Source organism: Natator depressus, chromosome 3 (genome assembly GCF_965152275.1).
Source record: "Natator depressus isolate rNatDep1 chromosome 3, rNatDep2.hap1, whole genome shotgun sequence".
Classification (NCBI taxonomy): Eukaryota; Metazoa; Chordata; order Testudines; family Cheloniidae; genus Natator; species Natator depressus.
The window spans coordinates 121748015-121773737 of record NC_134236.1 but is presented as its reverse complement, the minus strand read 5'-3'; the positions used below and the strand labels follow the sequence as shown (position 1 = coordinate 121773737).

The 25723-nt window shown below is 43.3% G+C and overlaps 1 protein-coding gene across 4 annotated transcripts in view; it reads right to left on the bottom strand.

Annotated features, from left to right (window-relative positions):
* MAP3K4 (mitogen-activated protein kinase kinase kinase 4) overlaps positions 1-25723 on the bottom strand; it is a 144452-nt gene that overhangs the window by 4010 nt on the left and 114719 nt on the right. For all 4 annotated transcript variants that reach the window (XM_074948723.1, XM_074948726.1, XM_074948725.1 and 1 more), the window contains 7 exons: positions 24751-24851; positions 22883-22963; positions 21890-22081; positions 21020-21090; positions 17068-17184; positions 11367-11526; positions 639-761 (listed from right to left, as the gene is read on the bottom strand). In XM_074948723.1, the coding sequence (XP_074804824.1) occupies positions 639-761; positions 11367-11526; positions 17068-17184; positions 21020-21090; positions 21890-22081; positions 22883-22963; positions 24751-24851 (845 nt within the window). The remainder of the gene's footprint in view (positions 1-638; positions 762-11366; positions 11527-17067; positions 17185-21019; positions 21091-21889; positions 22082-22882; positions 22964-24750; positions 24852-25723) is intronic.

The window sequence follows — 25723 nt, the reverse complement described above, 5'->3', positions numbered from 1 at the left end:
TTGTTTGTTGTGCTATACTTTGGGCCTTCCTCTCTCTATACACTCTACCAATTAAAGTTGCCCCAGGCACCCCTCCCCGATAAGGTCACACCAAGCTCTACTCAAATTTGTCCCCAGCACTGTTTCGACAGAAGTCATGTATCCGCAAAAAGAAAAGAAAGACTTGTGGCACCTTAGAGACTAACAAATTTATTAGAGCATAAGTTTTCATGAGCTACAGCTCACTTCATCATTCCCCCCCTCACTATTTCCCCATGTTTATTCCCCCTTCTCCCCCCACTGTTCCTCACACGTTCTTGTCAACTGCTGGAAATGGCCCACCTTGATGATCACTACAAAATGTCCCCCCCACACATACACACACTCTCCTGCTGGTAATAGCTCACCTTTCCTGATCACGCTTGTTACAGTGTGTATGGTAACACTCATTGTTCTCTGTGTATATAAAATCTCCCCACTATATTTCCGCTGTATGCATCCGATGAAGTGAGCTGTAGCTCATGAAAGCTTATGCTCTAATAAATTTGTTAGTCTCTAAGGTGCCACAAGTCCTCCTTTTCTTTTTTCGACAGAAGGTTTCACTAGTCAGTGCTAAACATGTTCATAACATGTCAGCATTTTAGCACATTCTTCCTCACCTGCAGTCCCCAGAGTACTGTTCACTTCTCCAGGCATTGTCTGTGTGTTGTTCTTTAATTTTACTGAGCAACCAAAGTCTCCCAGCTTAATCAGTCCTGATGAGGTAAGGAAGATATTGGCTCCTGGGAAATGCAAACAAAACAAAACAAAAATTAAACAACTTGTTAAATTTCTGCTTAATTGAGAGGTTAGGACATCTCAGCATAGTATGCTAAGACAAATGGCGTATAGTAAGTGACGAATGTGTAATTTGGCAGTACTCCAGAGATGATGCATTCTTCACACAAACTGGCCTTTTGCTGGGCATCTTCTGTAAACACTAAGCCTAGGCATACCCATGAAGTCCACAGATCAAGTCAGTATGATCCAAGAATTAAATTTCATGACAAAGCAAAACAAAGAGTCCAGGGGGCTAGGTGGCCCAGTGGGTTAATTCATCTGTCTTACAAACGTCGGAGACCTGTGTTCTTGTGCCATTTTAGGGCACAAGGAATCTGGGGAGTTTCATTCGAATCTCATGAGGGCATTGCTCCATATGGCAAAAATCACCACAAAATCTGCCTCCATTGGTGGGCCCAAGACTATCAGTCAGGAATGAGATGCAGCGGCACAGCTGTGTAGGGAAGCCCAGAATGGTCACTGCTACTCAACTTTTTATAAACATTATGAAAAATTCAAACTACTTTTTTAAAAGTGTTCATTCTCCTCTGAACAAAATATTGGGTGTTGACAAGAATGAAACCACCCTCCTAGGAATTCAGGAGTCCTGGTCCATTATATTCAATATAAGTACAGAATTCCTTTTGGCAAAGGAACAAGTGCTCCACTCCTTGCATAGGTCACAAAATCACATTCACACTCTGTCCCTAGGAGCTATTTTTGGTTGGATTTTTAAGATTTTAACTGATCTAACACTACTTTTAAGAAGCCCTGTCATGGTTAACGGATTCAAAATTGGCTCCATTAAGAATGTGAAGGAAATTAACACTGTAATCCTATGCCTGAAATAGTTATCAGATTGTCAAAATGAGAGCTGCATAATTGGACAGCTGCCAGGTGCTCTGTTAAGTGATTGCTCAAACTCCAGTATTATGGGTTTCCTTGCAAGCAAGGGCTCATACATGCTCATCATGGAATCCCTCACTGTAACCATCTGCTCAGTTCAAGTGAGCTAGATAGGACACTGCAGTATAATGGAACCCTGCTATCTAAAGCACTTGGGTCCCAATTCAACACTATGGCCAACCTGGCTAATGGAGCTTACACCACTGCGTTATCAGTAGGGCCTTACCAAATTCACAGCCATGAAAAACGTGCCACGGACCGTGAAATCAGATCTTCCCCATGAAATCTAGCTCCTACCGTAGACCAGGCTCCAGCTGCTAGTCCCAGCAAGGCTGGGGAAGGATGGGACTTCCTCTTCCCCTGCACAACCACTCTCTGTGGGAGATCAGACCCATCTCCCAGGACTTCCCCCAGCTGCAGGAAGCTCCGCAGCCCAGAAGTGAAGGTGGCAATCCCATATCGCCCTCCCACCCCCACCCCAAGTTCTTTGTGATCCTCCCCGTCCAGGATTACACCACCATGAAATTTCAGATGTAAACATCTGAAACCATGAAATTGACTATTTTTAAAATTCTATGACCATGAAATTGACCAAAATGGACCATGAAGTTGGTAGGGCCCTAGTTATCAGGGATAGTGGAGTTTTGTACCACTACCCCCTACCCCACTCCTGATACAGTCCCTTTTCCATTGCCAGAAACGTTGCTTATTTGTAGCAGGTGACTACTCTGCCACCGCCACCTTAATGTGTGGAGATTCCCCCTATGGGGTGCGGAAGAGTTCTCCAGGAGGAATCACTGGTCATCTTAAATTCACTTTGCTTCATGTAGGAGCTGGAAAGTGAACTTAGTGGACTGGAGAACCTGGCCCTTGGTGACCAGCATTCTTTTCCATTTCAATATTGTGCCAACCCACATGTTTAGAGCAAGCAAGTATAGAAGCAGCAGCACACTATGCAAGTCATGCAAAATCTTGACTAATAGTGAGTAATCAGAATGAAGCTCTCGCTTGGTTGGTGGTGGGTCTCCCAGCAGAGATGCTGAAACCTTAATGCTGTGACTTTAGTGGTGGCTCTTCTTGATGGAAAATGAGTGGCGCACACGGATCAACAAAATTGCTCCCTGCAAATGGTATATCCCAGCATTGTCTCAGGTTTATCCACGCTTACTAGCCTTCTATCCACATCACACAAAGATATTTTTGTGCTCGTCTAGGCACTATGTCCTCCCACCAGCTCCCCACTTTTGCTCTGTATTGCACAGGGGGCAGTGCAGGACCCTTTGTCTCCTGTGCCCTTCTAAAATATTCTCCAACTTCCAGTTAGTGCATTTTAGCTCTTCCACAAAGAAACCCAAGAAACCAGAAAGAAAATGTAAATAGTCCTTAAAATGCTCAGTTTATGGAAAGGGAGTGCAGCCCCATGAAGTTGGGACTCTCCTTCTCACTCAGAGGTTCCTTGACAGCTATCGAAGCATTTAGAAACAAAGTTTAGATATTATTTAAAATAAGGGAGGCAGAGAAGTTATATGCTTAGTAACACTAAAAGGAGAAAATGAGTAGCAGGAATAAATTCCATTTATAGGCTTTTTTTGATTCCCAACAGAATCTGTACCTGTTGGGAAAGAATGGTAACTTACCTTACAGTAACTGTGGTTTTTAGCAATGTGTTGTCTACATGTATTGTCCTCTGGCTGCACATGCCCCTTGAGATTGCAGTTTTCTGGCCAGCTGTATCCATTGGGGCCATGTCTATGGGGCAGGGCAGGGCCAACCATCCCTCAGTTCCTTTGCCAATACATAATTCAGGTGTTACCATCTCCACAGTAGCAGGGAAGGCGCATAGGTCATGAAAGATGTGGACTACACATCTCAAAGAACCACAGTTATCGTAAGTTACTAGTCTTTCTTTTTTGAGGGACTCGTCCATATGTATTCCACTTCTGATGACTCTCAGCAGTGACCTGATGTGTAGGAGGTGAGTGCTTGGAGTCTACCCAAACAGTGACTGTAAGACAGCTCTGCGAAAACAAGCATGATGCCCCTACAAGGGAATAGTATTCTATAAATGTATGTTATTGATGCCAAGGTAGCTGCCCTTCAAAAACTTCAGAGATGGCTACACTTCTCAAAGAAGCCACAGAGGCTGCCTGTTGTAGTAGAAAGACAGCCTGAGATATAAGGCCTTGTATCAGAGGCCTGAACTAAAGTAGTGGTCAAAACTTTGCTGATATAAAGCAAAGTCAGGCTGTGAGCAAGAGGCAGGCCCTGCTCAGAGAATCTAGCAAGAACAGGGCTGACGGTGCAGAAACATACATTCCTAAGGAGTGCTAGGCACAACACTCACGCTAACACATTCCAGAAGGGTAGTACCAGAAAACCCCAATACCAAGTTGATACAAACACATTCCCCCAAAAGAACAGGAACACGTTGACCTCTCTTAAAGATAAGCTCAGGATGATGGATAAAGATGTTGTGATCAAACCAACACGTACAAGGTAATGGGTGGTAACAACCCACGTCAGAGGGGCAATACTAACTTGTTTGTATTGCTGTATAAAATGAAGCATCAAAGGAAGTGTCTCTGTCTGGCCAACGGGATAGTGGACAGTCCTGCCACTAACTGAGCCAGTCCATTGGCATGAGCATACAGGTGCTAGTATTCCTGTAAGCACTGAGCCGGGGCATTAGCACCTTGCTTCGTTGGCAACAAACCTGAGCAAGTTCTTTCGCTGAAACCCGAGTCTGTGGATTTATTGGGCAGTTCAATCAAAGTCTACTATCTTCTCTGCTATCTGCACAGACCAGAGCAAACACACACACACACACACACACCTATCAACACCTGTGTTCTAGTCAAATGAGCTCTGACCTGACTTGGGTTGCCAACTTTATACTTGCACAAAACCAAACACCCTTGCTCCGCCCCGGCTCCGCCCTTCCTCCAAGGCCCCGCCCCTTCTTTAAGGTCCCAGCCCCCGCTCACTCCCTCCCCCATCCCTCTGTCGCTCCCTCTACCCACTCTTACTCACTTGCTCATTTTCACCAGGCTGGTTCAGGGCATTGGGGTGAGGGAAGGCGTGCGGGCTTCGGGGTGGGGCCAGAGATAAGGGTTTGGAGTGCAGGAGGGGGCTCCAGGCTGGGACAGGGAGTTGAGGTGTGGGGGCTGTGAGGGCTCCAGCTGGGGGTACGGCCAGGGATGAGGGGTTTGGGGTGCAGGAGGGTGCTCTGGGCTGGGATCAAGGGGTTCAGAGGAAGGGAGGGGGATCAGGGCTTGGGCAGGGGGTTGGGGCACGGGAGGGGGTGCAGGCTCCGGGTGGCACTTACCTCAAGCAGCTCCCAGAAGCAACGGCATGTCCCCACTCTGGCTCCTATGTGGCGGCACAGCCAGGCGGCTCTGCGCGCTGCCTCATCCACAGGCACCGCCCCCGCAGCTCCCACTGGCCATGGTTCCCAGCCAATGGGAGCTACATAACTGGTGCTTGGGGCAGGGACAGCGTGCGGAGCCCCCTGGCTGCCCCTACATCTAGGAGCGGGAGTGGGGACACGCCGATGCTACTGGAAGCCGCATGGAGCCAAGGCAGGCAGGGAGCCTGCCTTCGCCCCACCGTGCAGCCGACCAGACTTTTAGCGGCCAGGGTCCCTTTTTGACCAGGCGATCCGGTTGAAAACTGGACACCTGGCAACCCTAGACTTGACTGGGACGGAGTCTAAACTAGGTAGCTGTTAACATAATTTAATACCAAAGACCCATTTAGAAAACCTTTGGATGATATTGCTTGACCTACCTTTGACTTTACCCTATCTTCAAAAGCAACAAACAGTCTAGGGGATACCAAGCGTGTTTTGGTTCTATCAAGGTACAAGTAGAGGGCTCTGGGTACATCCAAGGTGTGAAGTCTAGCTTCCCCCCATTGGTGTGTGGTTTAGGGAAGAACACAGGTAAGTGGCTTATCTGATTTAGACGAAAGTCTGAGATCGCTTTAGGTAAAAAAATTTGGATGGAGTCTTTGTCCTTGTGGAAGACAGCGTGTTTGCCATGACTGCCTGCTTCTTCCCTACTCGTTGAGCTAACATGATGGCTAGTAAAAAGGCTCTGTTTACTCAAAGATGGTCTAGAGAGCATGATGCTAAGGGGGACCTATCAATCTCTAGCTAAAACTACACTGAGATCTGAGGAAGGAGGAAGCTCCTGTATTGGAGGAAAAGCATGAATTAGGCCCTTGAGGAACCCAGCTACCGTTGAGTGTGAGAATCTCACGTGGCCCTGGACTGGCTGAAAGTGCTGCGAGGTGCACTCTGATATAAACAACAGATAATTCAGATTTCTTGAAAAATAACCAATAGTCCAAAACACAGAGGATCAGATTTTCCAGAGGAGAGGCTGCTGCAGAATTGCCCAAATAGAAATCTTTTGCACTTTGCTGCATACATCAGTCTTGGGCAGACTTTTCTGCTTTGTGTTACAGACAGGCACGGATACTATTTGTCAGTTCTCTTGGATGTAAGTGGAATTGATTATGGTGTCTGTCATAGACGTTGTGCTGGCTCCAGCAGGATCTCACTGATTGCCTTAGCCAACCTCTCCAGCATGAAGGAGCGAAGAATTCACAGAAGCTTATAGGACTTCACCAAGGGAAAGTCATGCCTGACTAATCTAATTGCCTTCTATGAGGAGATAACTGGCTCTGTGGATGAAGGGAAAGCAGTGGACGTGTTATTCCTTGACTTTAGCAAAGCTTTTGACATGGTCTCCCACAGTACTCTTGTCAGCAAGTTAAAGAAGTATGGGCTGGATGGATGCACTACAAGGTGGGTAGAAAGTTGGCTAGACTGTCGGGCTCAACGGGTAGTGATCAATGGCTCCATGTCTAGTTGGCAGCCGGTATCTAGCGGAGTGCCCCAGGGGTCGGTCCTGGGGCCGGTTTTGTTCGATATCTTCATTAATGATCTGGAGGATGGTGTGGATTGCACCCTCAGCAAGTTTGCGGATGACACTAAACTGGGAGGAGTGGTAGATACGCTGGAGGGTAGGGATAGGATACAGAGGGACCTAGACAAATTGGAGGATTGGGCCAAGGGAAATCTGATGAGGTTCAAGAAGGACAAGTGCAGAGTCCTGCACTTAGGACGGAAGAATCCAATGCACCGCTACAGACTAGGGACCGAATGGCTAGGCAGCAGTTCTGCAGGGAAGGACCTAGGGGTGACAGTGGACGAGAAGCTGGATATGAGTCAACACCGTGTCTTTGTTGCCAAGAAGGCCAATGGCATTTTGGGATGTATAAGTAGGGCCATTGCCAGCAGATCGAGGGACGTGATCGTTCCCCTCTATTCGACATTGGTGAGGCCTCACCTGGAGTACTGTGTCCAGTTTTGGGCCCCACACTACAAGGAGGATATGGACAAATTGGAGAGAGTCCAGCGAAGGGCAACAAAAACGATTAGGGGTCTGGAACACATGACTTATGAGGTGAGGCTGAGGGAACGGGGATTGTTTAGTCTACGGAAGAGAAGAATGAGGGGGGATTTGATAGCTGCTTTTAACTACCTGAAAGGTGGATCCAAAGAGGATGGATCTAGACTATTCTCAGTGATAGCAGATAAGGAGTAATGGTCTCAAGTTGCAGTGGGGGAGATTTAGGTTGGATATTAGGAAAAACTTTTTCACTAGGAGGGTGGTGAAACACTGGAATGCGTTACCTAGGGAGGTGGTGGAATCCCCTTCCTTAGAAGTTTTTAAGGTCAGGCTTAACAAAGCCCTGGCTGGGATGATTTAGTTGGGGATTGGTCCTGCTCTGGGCAGGGGGTTGGACTAGATGACCTCCAGAGGTCCCTTCCAACTCTGATATTCTATGATTCACCTGTACAAGTTCCAAAGGGATTTCCAGAGCATCTGCCATCCTATGCAGAAAGTCCTGAAAAGCTTTGTAATTGTCAGGATAGGAGGAAATACAGGAGCCACAGCTTCATCGGGCAATGAAGAAGAGACAGCAGCTGCTATCTGTTGAGGTTCATCAGATGGTCGTGGTTGTTGCTGAGGCTCAGTGTGAGGCCCTGGGGGCTGATGAGGATGTTGCACACTAAGGGATCTTACTGGAGACTAGGCCCTGCACCGAGAAAAAGCTGTTGAGGAGAGTCTCCTTGTTGCGTGTAACCCCCATGGGGTCCAATATGGCCAGGGTTGGGAGCCACAGGAGGAAGGAGAAAAGGGCAAGGGCAGTTGGGGCGGGGGGGGGGGGGCAGGAATGATACCATGAGGACTGTCTTTCTATAAATCCCCTTTGCATGTGATAGTTAACGGGACCTAGAATCCCTATCAGATGTGTATGGGTTTTAAGCAGACTAAGATCTTCGGGAGTATCCAGGACAGGCTCCTCTACCCTCCCTGTCAGCTTCAGAGGAGTGCTTCTGAGTACTAGTGAAGTTTTTCTAGGTGTCCCTTGGTGTGCTATAAGGAGTTCCCTCATCTGTGCCCCGGAAACACTCAGTAACAATATCAAGCCAGCAGTCAGTTCAGAGGGGTACCTTCACCCCAGATGTTAACAGTGGTGACTCAGGAAACACTGATACAGTGAGGTCACTTGGTATCGTGAATCTCTGTGCCAAGAAAGTCAGTACTGTGAGCACCACATTGGAAACAGACAGCACTAGAGTGGGAGGTGCCAAAGATGTTGGTACCGAAAATATTGGTGCCAGCACCAAAAGTCCCAGCATCAGTACTAAGAGCCCTGTTGATGCTACTGCAATTCCAGAAATGGATGCAGCTTGAAACTGTTTCCTGGTGACCAGAGTCCTTTATGCTGCCACAGGCCATATGCTATGCTTTGATAAGAATAAGTGAGGCAACTTTAGCTGCCTCTTGTTACTCAGACCCTCGGAAGATGATCTATGCTTGCGCTCTTTTGTAGAGTGGTGTGGCGCTCTCTCACACACCTCTCAGTAGTTGATGACAAGGACCTGAGAGCAGGAAAAACAGAAGAGGTCTCTTTAGAAGGAGATACATGGGAGGTAACAACGGAGCCACAGCTCACTGGAGCACTCTTAAATGAAAACTGCTCTGTCCCTGGAGGGGCCTGTTTACCCGGATCAGAGGCAGGTCTCATCGACTTGTCAAATAAGCAAAGTTTCAGGGGAGCTTCCCCTCAACCATCTGAGTTTGTGTTGAAAATGATCTACAGACTGAACACTTTTCAGAAATATGCCTTTTTCCCCAGACAGAAGAGGCATCTGGTAATCCCATCATCGAAGGGGTTAGCTCCCTCCCAAGAGGGACAATATTTTAGAGAGGGAGATTTGGTTTCAGCCATAAGGGCTGAAGTCTAGTACCAGATATAAACACGCAAAAAAAGCACCCCCAAAAACATACCTACTAATACTAATTAACTGCTGTGTATGCCAAGATATGTAGCTGTATTCAAATAAAGCTAGCCAAGTGCAAGAGATAGAGGCATTACGTGCAGTTCCATCCGGCAGCCATGTGCAGAAAGAAGGAACTGAGAAACTGTTGGCCCCACTCTGCCCTTTATATCTTCAAGTGGTGGGGAAGAGCAGGGAGGCCCAAGAGCAGTCAGCGTGCAAGCATTGCTCCAAAGGACACCAGTGGCAAAAGATTCCAATACAACACCAAGAGTGGAATATATATGGACAATCACTCAAAGACGAACTGGGTGTTTATTGCTAACAGAAAGATTCACCAAAAGATGATGCCAGCTGGGCACTAAGGATCTAATACTATGGAATGTGCTGTAGCTCAGCCTCTCCGTTATATGATTTTCCCCCCCCTCCATAAAAACAGAAGCATTTGACCACTTTATTTGTTTTATGGGGACCCTAGTAGGACAACAGAATAGAGCCTGTTTCATTGCTCTGAGTTTGAGAACATGTATATAACATGAGTTCGGGGGAGATGATTTACAATGTGCCATCTGGCAACCTATATAAATCCCTAATCTGATTTATCCAAGGAAATTACAGACTAGGAGTGGTGCAAAGATGCCCCCTTTGTATAGCTGACCTTCCCGCAGTCACCATGTGAGCACTACTTTAATATTAAGGATTAGGGAAGTTCAAGCACTGACCCTTATCTGATATAGCTTCAACATTTGAAGCTGGAATGTTCCCAAGGAACACTCCTGTAATACTGGACATTAGGAAGCTAAGCTAGTGGAGATCCTATTGGATGATGTAGTGATACAGCTCCCTGAACTGCTGGATAAAAGTTCTCACTTCAGTGTTTCTCTTGGACAAGAGGAAGACACCCTCCTTGTCAGCCTAGAATTGCGTCCCAACGTTAATGAAACACTGCACCGGCGCAAAAGGAATCTTGACCCTGTTCATGAGGCCCAGTTTCTGTAACAGGCCTTGGGTTTTGTCACAGCTAACCTGGTCTTCCACAAGGGAGCAACCTTCTACTAAATAGTTATCTAAACAAGAAATGATCACCATAGATATGGAGTTATGGGGAATACAGAGCTGAGTTCACACCTGGACAAAAAGCCTTGGCCAGCAGGGAAAACAGGAAAGGAAAGAATGCTAGGGGAGGGTAGTGGAGGAGAGGAGAGAGCAATTATCTCCTAAAAAAAGCCAAAGCCAACTCAAGAGTGGCCTACCTGGGTGGAAGGCCTCTGGGTCATGGACAGTTCTTTCCCAGCTGAGGAGCACGAGGCCAAAGGACCAAGAGCAACTGGGAATCTCCTAGACTGCTGCGATGATTCAGAACCCTGCGAGCAAGAGGGACATAGAAACCCAGCATGGTTGGGTTGCATTGCCTTGTTGTAAACTGAGCATTTACAGGGAATAATTTGTGTGAATTTTTTTCCTTTCCTTCTCTGGTTTCTCTACCACTGCTGAGGAAGACAAGTCACACTAAACAAAAATAGAACAGCTAGACTAGGAGAATGTTTTGAAAGGAGCAGGAGACAAGAAGCCGTGCTATTGATCATGTCAGAAAAGGAGTTAAACTGGAGATAGAGGAGGTTTCTATGAGCATGACAAAGAATTCTGCAGTTTTTGTAGCTCCAGCCTGTTCATTGTAAGAGATGGCTGACAGCGAAATGTGCGTAGACTAACAAACATCAGAGAATCATTGGATAGGTCTAATTTTAAACCTATTTGTTTTCATAATCTCTCTAACATAAAACAGCAGCCTTTCACCACTATGATGACTATCATCCCTTTGAAATCCTACAATCCTTCTTGGGCCCTGAGAACCACAGAGAAAATATTATGATCAAATTATCTTTTTGATACTCTTCAGCTCCCAGAGAATTCCATCATTTCTTGAAAAGCCCAGAATAAAAATATACCAGATAAGTTACAGTAATACTAGTGTTAGAAGTGTAAGGACCAAATTTCTGTCCCTGGATGGATCCACAGGGCTCCAGTGAACTCAAAGGAAGTTGCATAAGTGCACCCAGGGGCAGAATTTGTCCCTAATTTTGCAACCCTGTGTGCCAACATTTCAAGCTCAATGAGTTAAATAAAAGTGAATAGCCAGTAATGCAAGCTTATCAACTGTCCAGTGCTGGGGCAGTGCATGTTAACATAATTACTGCTCTAGAGCAGAGAACTTGCCTTAAATCCCCACAGATGCTTTAGGCAATACCTTACTTACAACACCGTAAAGCAACATTACCTTAACTTTTTTTAAAAAACAATTTACCTTTAATGTCCCGATGAACAATACCATGTTCATGTAGTACATTGATAGCAATCGTGATTTGCTTCGTGTAGAGCCTAATGACATGTTCCTGAAGGCCCAGCCTTGACACCTCTTCCAGAGTGCCCTCATCACAGTACTCCATGAAGATATACATTTCTTCCTGTTGTGGGAACCAAATTAGATTTCTTTGATGTCTGTGCTGGTTTTATTTCTAATCTTAATTTCTTTTCAAATGTTAATGTTTACCCGTAGCCTCCTCCCACTTCCTTGCTATTTGTGAAACAGGGTCACAAGAACTGCCATACTGGGTCAGACGAATGGTCCACCTAGCCCAGTATCCTGTCTTCTGACAGTAGCCAGTGCAAGATGCTTCAGAGGTAGTGAACAGAATGGGGCAGTTTATTGAGTGATCTATCTCCATCGTCCAGATCCAGCTTCTAGCAGTCAGACGGTTAGGGACATCCAGAGCACAGGGCTGCATCCCTGACCATTGTGGCCAATAGCCATTGATGGATCTATCCTCCATGAACTTATCTAATTATTTTTTTAACCCAGTCATACTTTCAGCCTTCATAACATCCCCAGCAATGAGTTCCACAGGTTGATTGCACATTGTGTGATGAAGTACTTCCTTTTGTTTGTTTTAAACCTGCTGCCTATTAATTTCTTTGAGTAATCCATGGTTCTTGTGTCATGTGAAGGGGTAAATACTTCCCTGTTCACTTTCTCCAAACAAATCAAGATTTTATAGACCTCTGTTAAATCTCCCCTCTATTCCAAGCCGAACAGTGCCAGTCTTTTAAATCTCTCCCCATATGGAAGCTGCTCCATGCCCCTAATCATTTTTGTAGTTTTTCCAATATCTAATCTTTTTTGAGATGCGATGACCAGAACTCCACTCAGTATTCAAGGTGTGGCCATACCATGGATTAATACTGTGGGTTTATATTTTCTGTCTTATCTATCCATCCATTTCCTAATGGTTCCTAACATTCTGTTAGCTTTTCTGACTGCCACTGCATATTTAGTGGATGTTTTCAGAGAACTGTCCACAATGACTCCAAGATCTCTTTCTTGAGTGGTAACAGCTACTTTAGACCCCATCATTTTGTATGTATAGTTGGGATTATGTTTTCCAATGTGCATTACAACACTGAATTTCATCTGTCATTTTGTTGCACAGTCACACAGTTTTGTGAGATCCCTCTGTAACTCTTTGAAGCCTGCTTTGGAGTTAACTATTTGCAGTAACTATCTGCAAACTTTGCCATCTCATTGTTTACCCTTTTTCCAAATCATTTATGAATATGCTGAATGACACTGCTCCCAGGACAGATCCTTGGGAGACCCCATTACTTACCTCTCTTCACTATGAAAACTGACCATTTATTCCTACCTTTTGTTTCCTATCTTTTAACCAGTTACCAATCTATGAAAGGACCTTCCCTCTTTTCCCATGACAGCTTACTTTGCTTACGAGCCTTTGGTGAGGGACCATGTCAAAGGCTTTCTGAAAATCTAAGTAAATTATAGCCACTGGATCCCCCTGGTCCACATGCTTGTTCACCCCCTCAAAGAATTCTAGTAGATTGGTGAGGCATGATTTCTCTTTAAAAAAGCTCTGTTGACTCTTCCCCAACATATTGTGTTCGTCTATGTGTCTGATAATTCTGTTCTTTACTATAGTTTCAACCAATTTGCCTGGTACTGAAAGTGGGTTTACTGGCCTGTAATTGCCAGGATTGCCTCTGAAGACTTTTTCAGAAATCTGTGTCCCATTAGCTATCCTCTAGTCATCTGGTACAGAGGCTGACTTAAGCAAGAGTTTACATACCACAGTTAGTAATTCTACAATTTCATATTTGAGTTCCTTCAGAACTCTTGAGTGAATACCATATAGCCCTGGTGACTTATTACTGTTGAATTTATTCCAAACCCTCCTCTACTAACATCTGAATCTGAGACAGTTCCTCAGAATTCTCACATAAAAAGAATGGCTCAGATGTGGGCATCTGCCTCACATCCTCTGCAGTGAAAATTGATGCAAAGAATTTATTTAGCTTCTCTGCAATGGCCTTGTCTTCTTCCCTGCATAAGTCTACAATGCAATTAGACTTGGGCTTGCGGAGCTTGGGCAATTGTTTAATTGCAATGTAGACTTCTGGGGTTTCTAGAATCCTGCGAGGTGGGAGTATCCCAAGCCTGGAATTCTGCACTGCAATTAAACAGCCCCGCAAGTCTGAGCCCCGCAAGCCTGAGCCCCACAAGCCTGAGTAGGCTGGCACAGGCTAGTGCAGGTTTTTATCTGCAGTGTACACATACCCCCTTGAGTGTTCTTTTAGCACCTCAATCATCCAGTGGCCCCACTGATTGTTTGGCAGGCTTCCTGCTTCTAACGTGCTTACATTTTCTGCTGTTAGTTTTTGTGTCTTTTGCTAGTTGCTCTTCAAATTCTTGTTTGGCCTGCCTAATTATACTTTTATACTTGACTTGCCAGAATTTACGCTCCTTTCTATTTTTGTCAGTAGTATTTGACTTTCAATTTTTAAAGGATGCCTTTTACTTTGTTGTTTAGCTGTGGCCGTGTCTTTTTTAGTCCTCTTGCTGTTTTTTAAAATTTGGGGTATATATATAGTTTGAGCCTCTATTATGATGTTTTTAAAAAGTTTCCATGTAGCTTGCAAGTATTTCATTCTGATGATTGTTCCTTTTAACTTCCATTTTACTAGCTTCTTCATTTTTGCGTAGGGTTCCCCCTTTTGAAATTAAATGGTACTGTGGTTGATATCTTTGGTATTTTTCCCTCTTACAATGATATTCAATTTAATTACTTTATGGTCGCTATTATCAAGTGGTTCAGCTATATTCACCTCCTGAACCAGATCCTGTGTGCCGCTTAGGACTAAATCAAGAACTGCCTCTCCCCTTGTGCGTTCCAGGACTAGCTGCCCCAAGAAGTCATTACTGGTGTCTAGAAATTTTATCTCTGCAACCTATCCTGTGATGACATGCACTCAAGTCAATATGAGAATAATTGAAATTCCCCCTTTATTATGGGGTTTTCTGGTTTGGTAGCCTCTCTAATCTCCCTGATTATTTCACAATCACCATCCTGGTCAGGTGGTTGGTAGGATATTGCTACTACTATACTCTTACTGTTCAAACATGGAATTTCTATCCACAGAGATTCTGTGGTACTGTTTAAGATTTTTATTATATGTGGCTTTATGCTTTCTTTCACCTATAGTGCAACTCCCCCACCAACGTGACCTATTCTGTCATTCCTATATATTTTATACTCTGGTATTACTGGCTAACGGACTATCATTCTTCCACTAAGTTTATGGGATGCCAGTTATATCAATATCCTCCTTTAATAGCAGGCACTCAACTTCACTCATCTTAGTATTTAGACTTCTTGTATTTGTATACAAGCACTTATAAAATTGTCAATATTGTTTGCCTTCTGATTGGGACTCTTTCATTTCACTGTTTCTCTTCAGTTCCTACCTGTGCTTTTTCAACTTCTAGCCACTCCTCTTCAGAAGATAGGCGTATCCCCTTTAATAATTCCTTCCTTAAGGGATAGGTGTGTCTTAATCGTGTGCTCCTCCACATTTGTCAGCTCTCCCTTAGTTTAAAAACTCCTCTACAACCTTTTTAATTTTACATACCAGCAGTCTGATTCTGTTTTGATTTAGGTGGAGCCCATCCTTGCTATATAGGCTCCTCCTTTCCCAAAAGGTTCCCCAGTTGCTCCTAGGTTCCTCCTCCAAACACCATTGTCTCATCTATGCATTGAGACCCTGCAGTTTGCTTGTCTAACTGGCCCTGCGCATGGAACTGGAAGCATTTCAGAGAATGTTACCATGGGGGTCCCGGACTTTAATCGCTTACCTAGCAGCTTAAATTTGGCCTCCAGGACCTCTCTCCTACCTTTCCCTATGTCACCGGTACCTTCATGAACTGTGACCACCAGCTCCTTCGCAGCTCTGCACATAGGTCTATCTAGATTTCTTTAGAGATCCACAGCCTTTGCACCTGGCAGGCCATTTGCCATGCAGTTCTCCTGGTCATCACAAACCCAGCTATCTTCATTTCTAAAAATCAAACTCCCCATTACTATTACCTGTTTCTTCCTAATAACTGAGGTTCCCTCTCCCAGAGAGGTATCCTCAGTGCAAGAGGATACCATGACATCATCTGGAAGGATGGTCCCAACTATGGGATCATTTCTCTGCACTCCAGCTTGAGGGTCTTCTTCCACGAGATTTTCATCCTCCTCAACAGCACAGAGGCTGTCAGACTGGGGATGGGACTTCACTACTGTGTCCTGGAAAGTCTCATTTCTGTACCTCTGTCTTCTTTAGCTCCTCCAGTTCAACCACTCTATCAAGAGCCCATACTCGGTCTCTGAGGGCCATGAGTTGCCATCGGCCCACAAGGCAGTAATCATACATGCTGCATTCTATGCACTAAACCAGATAGCCCCCCCTGCTGCTGGACTTCTGCCTGCATTATTTTTACACTGGCAGGGTTTTTATTTATTTGTTTGTTTTTTGAGAGGGGTCAGTTTCAATTGGGATAACCTGGACAACCAGGCCTTCATGCAAATTTCATTGTACTTTTCTAAGATTACAGACTGAACATCTGTATCATAGAATCATAAAAATGAAAGGCTGGAAGGGACCTCAAGAGTCCATCCCCTGTCATTGAAGCAGGGCCATGTATACCTAGACCATCCTTGACACATGTCTGTCTAACCAGTTCTTAAATATCTCCAATGATGGGGATTCCACAATCCCACTCAGTAACCGATTCCAGTACTTCACTATCCTTGGAGTCAGAAAGTTTTCCCTAATATCTAACCTCAATCTCACTTGCTGCAAATGAGTTTTACATTCTCTTTCACATATGTATAAGATCTCCCATGCATGTAAATCTGTAACTATAAAGTTAGCTGAGACACCAAATACTACAAGTTATAGATGAGGGGTTCTTGGTATCGCCCAAATAGCAAGTAGAGCACTTTGTAATACTAGAATAAGATAATATACTTACAATGTTTCCATAGCTTAAGAACTACAGTCACATTTTAAAAAGAAAATTTTGTAAACTAGCAAGTAATAAACAAGATTAGTAATTTTATCCCCTCTTTTGCCGGTTCTGCTATGATGGAATGTTTCAATTGCTCTGTGGGCCAGCTTCCAGTTTCTGCGCCTCTACGAATGTCGTCTCAGTTCTCTAACTCCTCACTATTTTGCAGTTTTAGTTTCTCATGAAAAGATGCTGAAAAGTCTGTGGTATGGTTACTATAGGTAACAAATATTAGCTGTTTGAAAATGTTGTCTTTTTTGAAGTGTTTACATACCTAATTTGCACATGAAGATTTCACACAAGCTAACATGCTTTTGGGGGGTGGGCAGGAGTGCTAAGACACTCGTGTGTCCTTTGCTGTTACTAGTAGGGTGAGTTTTAGTGCTTTGATGTCTAACAGCTTTCTACAACTTACGTTTCAGGAAGAATTCTAGAGTCAGGGAAGACAGAAATGATGCAGTTCACGGAGATTTCCTGGATAATTAGGCAAAATTACAGTTCTCAGAAGTGAGATAACTTGTGGTGTAGAACACACGACTCCATTTCTGAACTCCTAAAGGTTCTCTCCTAACTTATGAAAATCCAGTGATGAACGTTTGCTTACCCTGTGGAGCTCCACACCAAAGTAACGAACCAGATTAGGGTGCTTGATGCCTTCAAAAATTTTCAGTTCATCTGCAGTTTCTTTGATGGTTTTGTGATCGTTCGGTTGAAATCTTATCTGCAAAAGTGATTATTTTTCATTACTGCTGCTATTAACGTAAGTGTGAAATAGAAAAACCACCAAGAGAGGAATAACAGCTAAGAAGCCATCTACAGACGTCTTTTGATATTTCTGGGAAAAGATTTGGGGATATGATGATTTATAGACATCTACAGGGATAGGGTGTTGTCACTTAAAAAAAACAACAAAAAAACCCCAAGACTCTTGCTCTAAAAAGCTTGCAACCTGACTCAGACAGATATGATCTAGAACACAACAGGTTAAACACCGGTGAGATCAGTGTAGAAAGGCTTCATGAAGAAGCAGGCTGCCAAGAGGGATTTGGAAGAGGAGTTTCCTTCATATCATAGAATCATAGAATATCAGGGTTCGAAGGGACCTCAGGAGGTCATCTAGTCCAACCCCCTGCTCAAAGCAGGACCAATCCCCCACTAAATCATCCCAGCCAGGGCTTTGTCAAGCCTGACCTTAAAAATATCTAAGGAAGGAGATTCCACCACCTCCCTAGGTAACACATTCCAGGGTTTCACCACACTCCTAGTGAAAAGGTTTTTCCTAATAGTCAACCTAAACCTCCCCCACTGCAACTTGAGACCATTACTCCTTGTTCTGTCATCAACTACCACTGAGAACAGTCTAGATGCATCCTCTTTCGAACCCCCTTTCAGGTAGTTGAAAGCAGCTATCAAATCCTGGCTCATTCTTCTTTTCCGCAGACTAAACATCCCCAATTCTCTCAGCCTCTCCTCATAAGTCATGTGTTCCAGTCCCCTAATCATTTTTGTTGCCCTCCGCTGGACTCTTTCCAATTTGTCCACATCCTTCTTGTAGTGTGGGGCCCAAAGCTGGACACAGTACTCCAGATGAGGCCTCACCAGTGTCGAATAGAGGGGAACGATCACGTCCCTCGATCTGCTGGCAATGCCCCTACCTATACATCCCAAAATGCCATTGGCCTTCTTGGAAACAAGGGCACACTGTTGACTCATATCCAGCTTCCTGTCCACTGTAATCCCTAGGTCCTTTTCTGCAGAACTGCTGCCGAGCCATTCGGTCCCTAGTCTGTAGCGGTGCATGGGATTCTTCCGTCCTAAGTGCAGGACTCTGCACTTGTCCTTCTTGAACCTCATCAGATTTCTTTTGGCCCAATCCTCTAATTTGTCTAGGTCCCTCTGTATCCTATCGCTACCCTCCAGTGTATCTACCTCTCCTCCAAGTTTAGTGTCATCTGCAAACTTGCTGAGGGTGCACTCCACACCATCCTCCAGATCACTTATGAAGATATTGAACAAAACCGGCCCCAGGACCGACCCTTGGGGCACTCCACTTGATACCGGCTGCCAACTAGACATGGAGCCATTGATCACTACCCGTTGAGCCCGACAATCTAGCCAACTTTCTATCCACCTTATAGTCCATTCATCCAGCCCACACTTCTTTAACTTGCTGGCAAGAATAATGTGGGACACCGTGTCAAAAGCTTTGCTAAAGTCAAGGAACACCACGTCCACTGCTTTCCCCTCATCCACAGAGCCAGTTATCTCATCACAGAAGGCAATTAGATTAGTCAGGCATGACTTGCCCTTGGTGAATCCATGCTGACTGTTCCTGATCACTTTCCTCTCCTCTAAGTGCTTCAGAATTGATTCCTTGAGGACCTGCTCCATGATTTTTCCAGGGACTGAGGTGTGGCTGACTGGCCTGTAGTTCCCAGGATCCTCCTTCCCTTTTTTATAGATGGGCACTACATTAGCCTTTTTCCAGTCGTCCGGGACTTCCCCGGATCGCCATGAGTTTTCAAAGATAATGGCCAATGGCTCTGCAATCACATCCGCCAACTCCTTTAGCACTCTCGGATGCAGTGCATCCGGCCCCATGGACTTGTGCTCGTCCAGCTTTTCTAAATAGTCCCAAACCACTTCTTTCTCCACAGAGGGCTGGTCACCTCCTCCCAGTGCAGCAGTCTGGGAGCTGACCTTGTTCATGAAGACAGAGGCAAAAAAAGCATTGAGTACATTAGCTTTTTCCACATCCTCTGTCACAAGGTTGCCTCCCTCATTCAGAAGGGACTCACACTTTCCTTGACTTTCTTCTTGTTGCTAACATACCTGAAGAAACCCTTCTTGTTACTCTTAACATCTCTTGCTAGCTGCAACTCCAGGTGTGATTCATGTGCACAGTTTAGCTGAGGCTTTTCCAAGAGTAAGGTGTGGAATGGAAGGAGGCACAGAGTCAGGAGGCTTTGACTAAAAGAGCAGTTTTCATTAATATCCCAATGATGCCTTGTCATGGATTTTTCTTTTTTTCTTTCTTTTTTTTTTGGAGGTAAATACAAATTAGCAAAAAAATTTCTTCTGAAAAAGTGATTTCCTCTTTTCCTAGTCAACATATGACTAAGTCAAACAAAAAGCTTAGTAAAAATTACTTTTATTGTGTGGTCAGAGATCAGAAAAAAACTTAATACACCAAGTTAGTGACAACCTTAAGAAAAAGTAGAAGTACATAGTGTTGCAAGGACATTATGATTGGTTGCTTCCATATAACAATTTCAGAACATGAGGTTTCATACTTTGGTAAACAGTGATAAACTTAATTATAAAAAGGTAATAACAGTGACAAAGAAAGTTCAAATACTTTTCTTTGTCAAATACTTCTCTCAAGTTTCAAAATTATGAAGGTATGATGTGTATTTGTAAACAAGCACTCCCCATCATTTTTACTGATGTTAGTGATATTTGAGATATCTATTCTAACCCTTATTTCAGTGGTTTCTGAAGCTTTGTTAATAATATATTTTGGACTGAAGTTTCAAAAGTTTCTCCTTTACTCAGAAAGGCTTTCTTTTTTAAAGTCTGAAGAAACACCTAGACGGAAAAAACATTGTTTTTCAATCAGTATTAAAAAAACAAAACCAAAAAAACCTCTGAACCTTTTTTATACTCAAGGAGACTCTGTACTGAAAAGTTCAAACACAGCTTGTATATAAATCCCCAATGAGGAATGAATATTTTGAAAACAATTGGTGAGGAATAAGATTCTAAGTGCTAGAAAACAGCATAAGGAAAATAATATACCGGTACTAAATATTTAACCCATCAATGTGAGGTCCATCAGCAAGCGTGAGTCTCTCTTGCACTAACTTTAGTCTTTGCTCAATGCACTCTCTTGAATGAATATATCAGTTGATATCTAGAAAATTAAATAATTGCACCTAAGGCTAAGAGGGACAGGGAGCGCTCCTGATGGGAAAAAGATAACCTCCTCTTAAACAACATCAGGGTGAACTTCTGGGAGTCAGTGTTACAAGCTCAGTGGATGAATACTGGGATAGGAATAATAGAAACAGGGCCTAATTCCGCCCTTTTATACAAATGTTAGACAACAGCATTGTAATGTAAATCTGGGGACAGAATTTGGCCCCAAACCTGTAATTTCATTAGTGTCAAGTGGCTGTCAGAGCAATTGCTGGAAGCCAGTCACACCAAGGCAGCCTTCCAAATGTAAGTATAAGGATGAATGCAAAAAAACTAAAAAGACTAGTAAATATCTTATCAAGCAAAATGTAATACAAAACAGACAGAAGGTCTCAGTTCATACATAGATTTGCTTATGTATATACTGATCATTTAGGACTAACCTGACTTTACAGAAAAGTTCTATGACAGCCTATCTGAAGCAGGAACTCTCCTTCCCATTTCCTCTGCTCTACCCATCTGTCAACAATGCTCTGACAAGGAGACCTGCCAACTAAACTTATGCATTCGTGGTTATGGAAACAGCATATGCATCATTAAAATTAAATAGCAGTGGCACTTGTAGGTAATGTACTCACTTCTTTCATGGCCATCAGTTCACCAGTGTCAACACTGATACATGTATAGACTTTCCCATACTGGCCTTCACCTATAGAAGTACAATAAAAACAATTAACAGCTCAAACACACTTCTCAGCCTGGCAGATTTTCTTCCTTGATTTCCTTTTTTATTTCAAAAATATTTCAACTTGTAATGCTTGTTCAACATAATAAAGCAATTATAATCCTATGTTCAAGTTGATTAAAAGGTAAGCATGTTAACTCTATGCTTTATCAGGAGTAGAACCTTCTCATGATTATGCAGTAATAGTCTGAGACATATACAGTCAGAATCAGTGGGGAAATAATCATCTCTCTCAAGTGTGGCCAATAGCGACATCAGTAAGTGAAACTAGTCTACTGAAGTTAGTGCCAAACATGTGTTGCACTTAACCTCGCAATCTTTCCATGTGCAGAATACCCTACAACAGTGGCTCTCAACGCATTTTATCATTGTGGGCCACATATGCAGCTCTTTATGAGTTATGTGGGCCGCACCCACACAATATATGTATACTACCTGTATGGCCCTGAGGATGTCACATGTTCAGAGACTGCAGAATCAAGCACAAAATGAAGCTGTTCAGCACATGCTACTGAATTAATTCATGTCACATATCAATTTTTGTTTCTAACTACTTGACCAGTGAAGATTTCGCAGTAAATGCTATATAGGAAATGCTAGTTCCAATAGTATTCTGTGTTTAATATTCTGTAAATCTTCCTTGTGTAGTAAAACAAACTTTAATATCTACACCAAGATGCAAGATTTCAAATGTAAATCTTAAGGTGAAACAAGCTCTGAATACAGTATTTTAAGCTACATGACAAGTCCATTACAGACTTACCAATTTTGTTTCCTCTCTGCCACTTGAACGTCACCTTCCTTAGACCTACATGCATGATATTATCATAAGATTTGGGGGTATCACAGACTTGGCCAATTATGTTCTTTCGCCTCATTTCTCTGTATCTCTTTTCTTCAAACAATCGGACAGACTTCTGAACAGCATCAATAGGTCCTTGCTTGGAAGCGGTGTCTAAAAAAAGCAGTGCACAAATTCATTGATTCAGAGACCTACACCCCTACGTTTGAATTGCATGTCTACTCCTTTGCCACTACTGTATTATGATGAGACCATGTTGAACAAGTGTTATGATGTACAATGCAACTATTTTCTTAACAGAAGTTCAAACAATAAGGAAGCTGGAACTAAGGAAAGCAGAAGATATATGTTCCGGTTTCATATGAAACTTCTTACTTTGCAACTTAGATGAAAATACTGAACTATTTTTAATTCCCACTAACATAATTTTAATTCCCACCAACATAATTCAAAGAAGATAGCTGCACTGAAGTAATAAACTTACAATATGATTTATCTTCGTTTAGCCTTTAATTAAAGCACTGCTCGTTAGTTTGGATATTAATACAGTTGAGTTCATTACCATATTGAAACAGGGGAAGGAAGAAGTTTAAGATTTTACTTCATGTAGATTTGAGAACTTTTCTCAAATTTAAATAATTCTGAAGTTTTGTGTGAACCTCTAACTTCTTTATGAACCTCTAGATCTAGAGATTTCATGTAAACCCAATTTCTCAAAAATGTCTTCTATCAACTGATGATAATAAGCATGTTGGCAACTATTAATACTAATTTTGTATATCAAGAACAGTAGATAATGCCTCAAAGACGACATACTGTTCTTTTTTTAAACTCCTCTGATATCAGAAATCAGTATTTTTCTTAAATACAACATTAAGGATTTTTTTTTTTAAATATACAGACTTAGCTAAGCTTGAAATATACTGCATTAAGTAGTGTTCCTTTGTCTCTTACCTTTGGTCTGATTGATGAGAGTTCGAAGCTCCCAACTCCTTCGGGCTGATCCACTCAAGTCTCCTTTAGGATACAATGGTTCTGTAAAAACAGTAATGTGAGAAATTATGTTGCCTAAAAATTGTTTGTTTTCATACTACTTTTAAGTTATTAACAGTGTTGCCATATTCAACAACAAAATCTTACATTTTACATTTCAGGATTAAAACACCTGATAATTTAACAACTCACACTGATCTTCGTTATGGTATTTGAGGCAACACCACAGCTAGTTACATTCTTTGAACTTTAAGACAATTTAGTATCTTTAGAAATAGTTATATATAACACACGGCAGAAATTCAGCATCTGTATACATAAAAAGTGACTTTGCAAAATTGTTTATAAATAGTCAATCCAACCTAGTTAGTCTCCCCTTCAAAATCAGGCAAAGGTAAAAGGCAATGATCAGGCAAACCAAGCAAATCAAAAAATATACTTTAAAAGTTCAATTGTTTGTTAAACGTTTCTTCCAATTTGGAAACGGACAACACAATCTACTATATTCAAACTCCAGCCATAAGTGATGGCTGAAACACTGGAGAAGTCCATTGTCTGTCATACAAAATATAAAATGAAACTTCTTAATGAACAAGTTTATTTTCTAAGGAAGTTGTTTAAATATATTTCACTTATATGCCTAAGAATATGGGGGGGTCAGAGAAACCTCCAGAGGAGGAGGAGGAGGCCCAGATCAATCCATCTACCAACATGTGGATCCAGTCATTTCTCCCCACTAGTGGTGGGTGCAAGTACTGGCTCTGGGGACTTACCTGTAACACTGATGCTGCAATAGCAGCTACAGTCTTTGCTTCTGATCCACAGCCTGAGAAATCCTCACCTCACAGCCAGGTTACTGTGCTGAGAAGGTGTGCGAGAAGAGTAGATCTAGTCACTGATACAGGGGATATTCCAACAAAATGTCACTATGGTATCAATCTCATTTTGAATGCTGTAGTGCAGGAGTGGGCAAACTATGGCCTGCAAGCCGCACCACTCGGCCCGGCCCCGCTCTGGCCGGGGCACTGGGTTGGGGGCCGCACCACACGGCTGAGCCCCGCTCCTGCACTCTGTCTGGGGCGCAAAGGCCGCACCAGGCAGCTCCCGGAATCTGCACCAAGCAGCTCCCAGAAGCCGCGGCATGGTCCCACTCTGGCTCCTACGTGCTCCAATGGCCCCCTCTGGCACTCCAATGGGAGCTGCAGAGGTGGTGCCTGCAGGAGGGGCAGCGTGCAGAGCCGCCTGGCTGTGCCTCCATGTAGGAGCCGGAGAAGGGACATGCCATTGCTTCCAGGAGCCGCATGAGGTAAGCACCGCTCGGAGCCTGAACTCCTGAACCTCTCCCCACGCCCCAACCCCAGCCCTGATCCCCCTCCTACCCTCCAAACCCCTCGGTCCCAGCCCAGAGCACCCTCCTACACCCTAAATTCCTTATCCCCAGCCCCACCCCAGAGCCTGGACCCCCTCCCGCACTCCAACCCCAATTTTGTGAGCATTCATGACCCACCATACAATTCCTATTCCTCGATGTGGCCCTCGGGCCAAAATATTTGCCCACCCTGCTGTAGTGGAACACCCCACGGGTCTATTAAAAAAGTCAAACAAGCTACATATGAAAAAAAAACCCACACATACATATGTGGGAAAACGTAGGCACCCTAATTTGAAAATTTGGTCATTAATTTAAATCTAACACAGTAAAGACCTGTTTAGAAATAAAGAGTTGATAAAGGAATTCTATGGACCTGGATCAGGAGAGAGACAATACGTTCATTAATCACATGAATCATTTGCAGATCCAGATCACAATCTGTTATCGAAATAATCACCTTCTCGATCCTCAGTGGGACTTGAGTGACGGCTCAGGGACCTAAACTGCAACTCAGCTGCTATTGAAGCCAGTCGATCATTTTCAGGGACACTGGAACCCCTGTTAAAAAACAGCCACCGTCCTAATTAGCAATTTAACTGCACTTCTGAAGTGACAGAACCTCTAAGGCTTAGGAGGCAAGTGTATCCACCGTGATCCCATTAATGAAAACCACACAAAGGCAAAACCAGTTCTTGGCAAGTAAACTGAAGTATTGTGTATCTTCAGCATTTTCTTTCCTGTTCTCTCCGTGACATTATTTAAATCCTGGATGGAGAAACTGTCCCACTCCACCAACCTAAAGGTTGGATCTTATGTAGCATTAAGCACCTGAAACGCCTATTGATTAAAATGGGATCTACAGAGGTTCAACACCTTACCAGATCAAGCTCAAAGCACTTCAGAGCTATATTCCGCTCAGAGTCCTATTTAAAAGATAAATACTGCCAGAAGACAAAACAGGAACCCTACCTTGCACAAATTAATTATGAGCCTCTGTATATGCAAATTATTAAACAGGTAAAGAAACAGTGAGAAAGACTGAAGGAAATCTGCTCAAATACTAGGTCTGGGTAAATACAAAATGACCAACCACAACCTTCTCCGACCTTGGACATTCAACAACTAAATTGGAAAAATTAGTATAGAAATAGCACAGCCCCAAACTGTCAAAAAGCTCAATATAAACTAATAGATTAAAATTGCTTTGCATTTAATTTTCAAATTACATAAAAAAAGAATATTTTAAGAACAGCCTTGAATGAACTATGGTAGCATTTGTGCACCACACACTGCTTAGTGCAACTGGTTTAGAAAGTTCTCATATTCTATAAATTGTATGCACCTAATGCAAATGTTTAGAACAGATTAAAGCTTTGTTTCTATGCTATTCCAGTGGCTAGGCCTCCATCCTCTTAAATACAATAGAACCT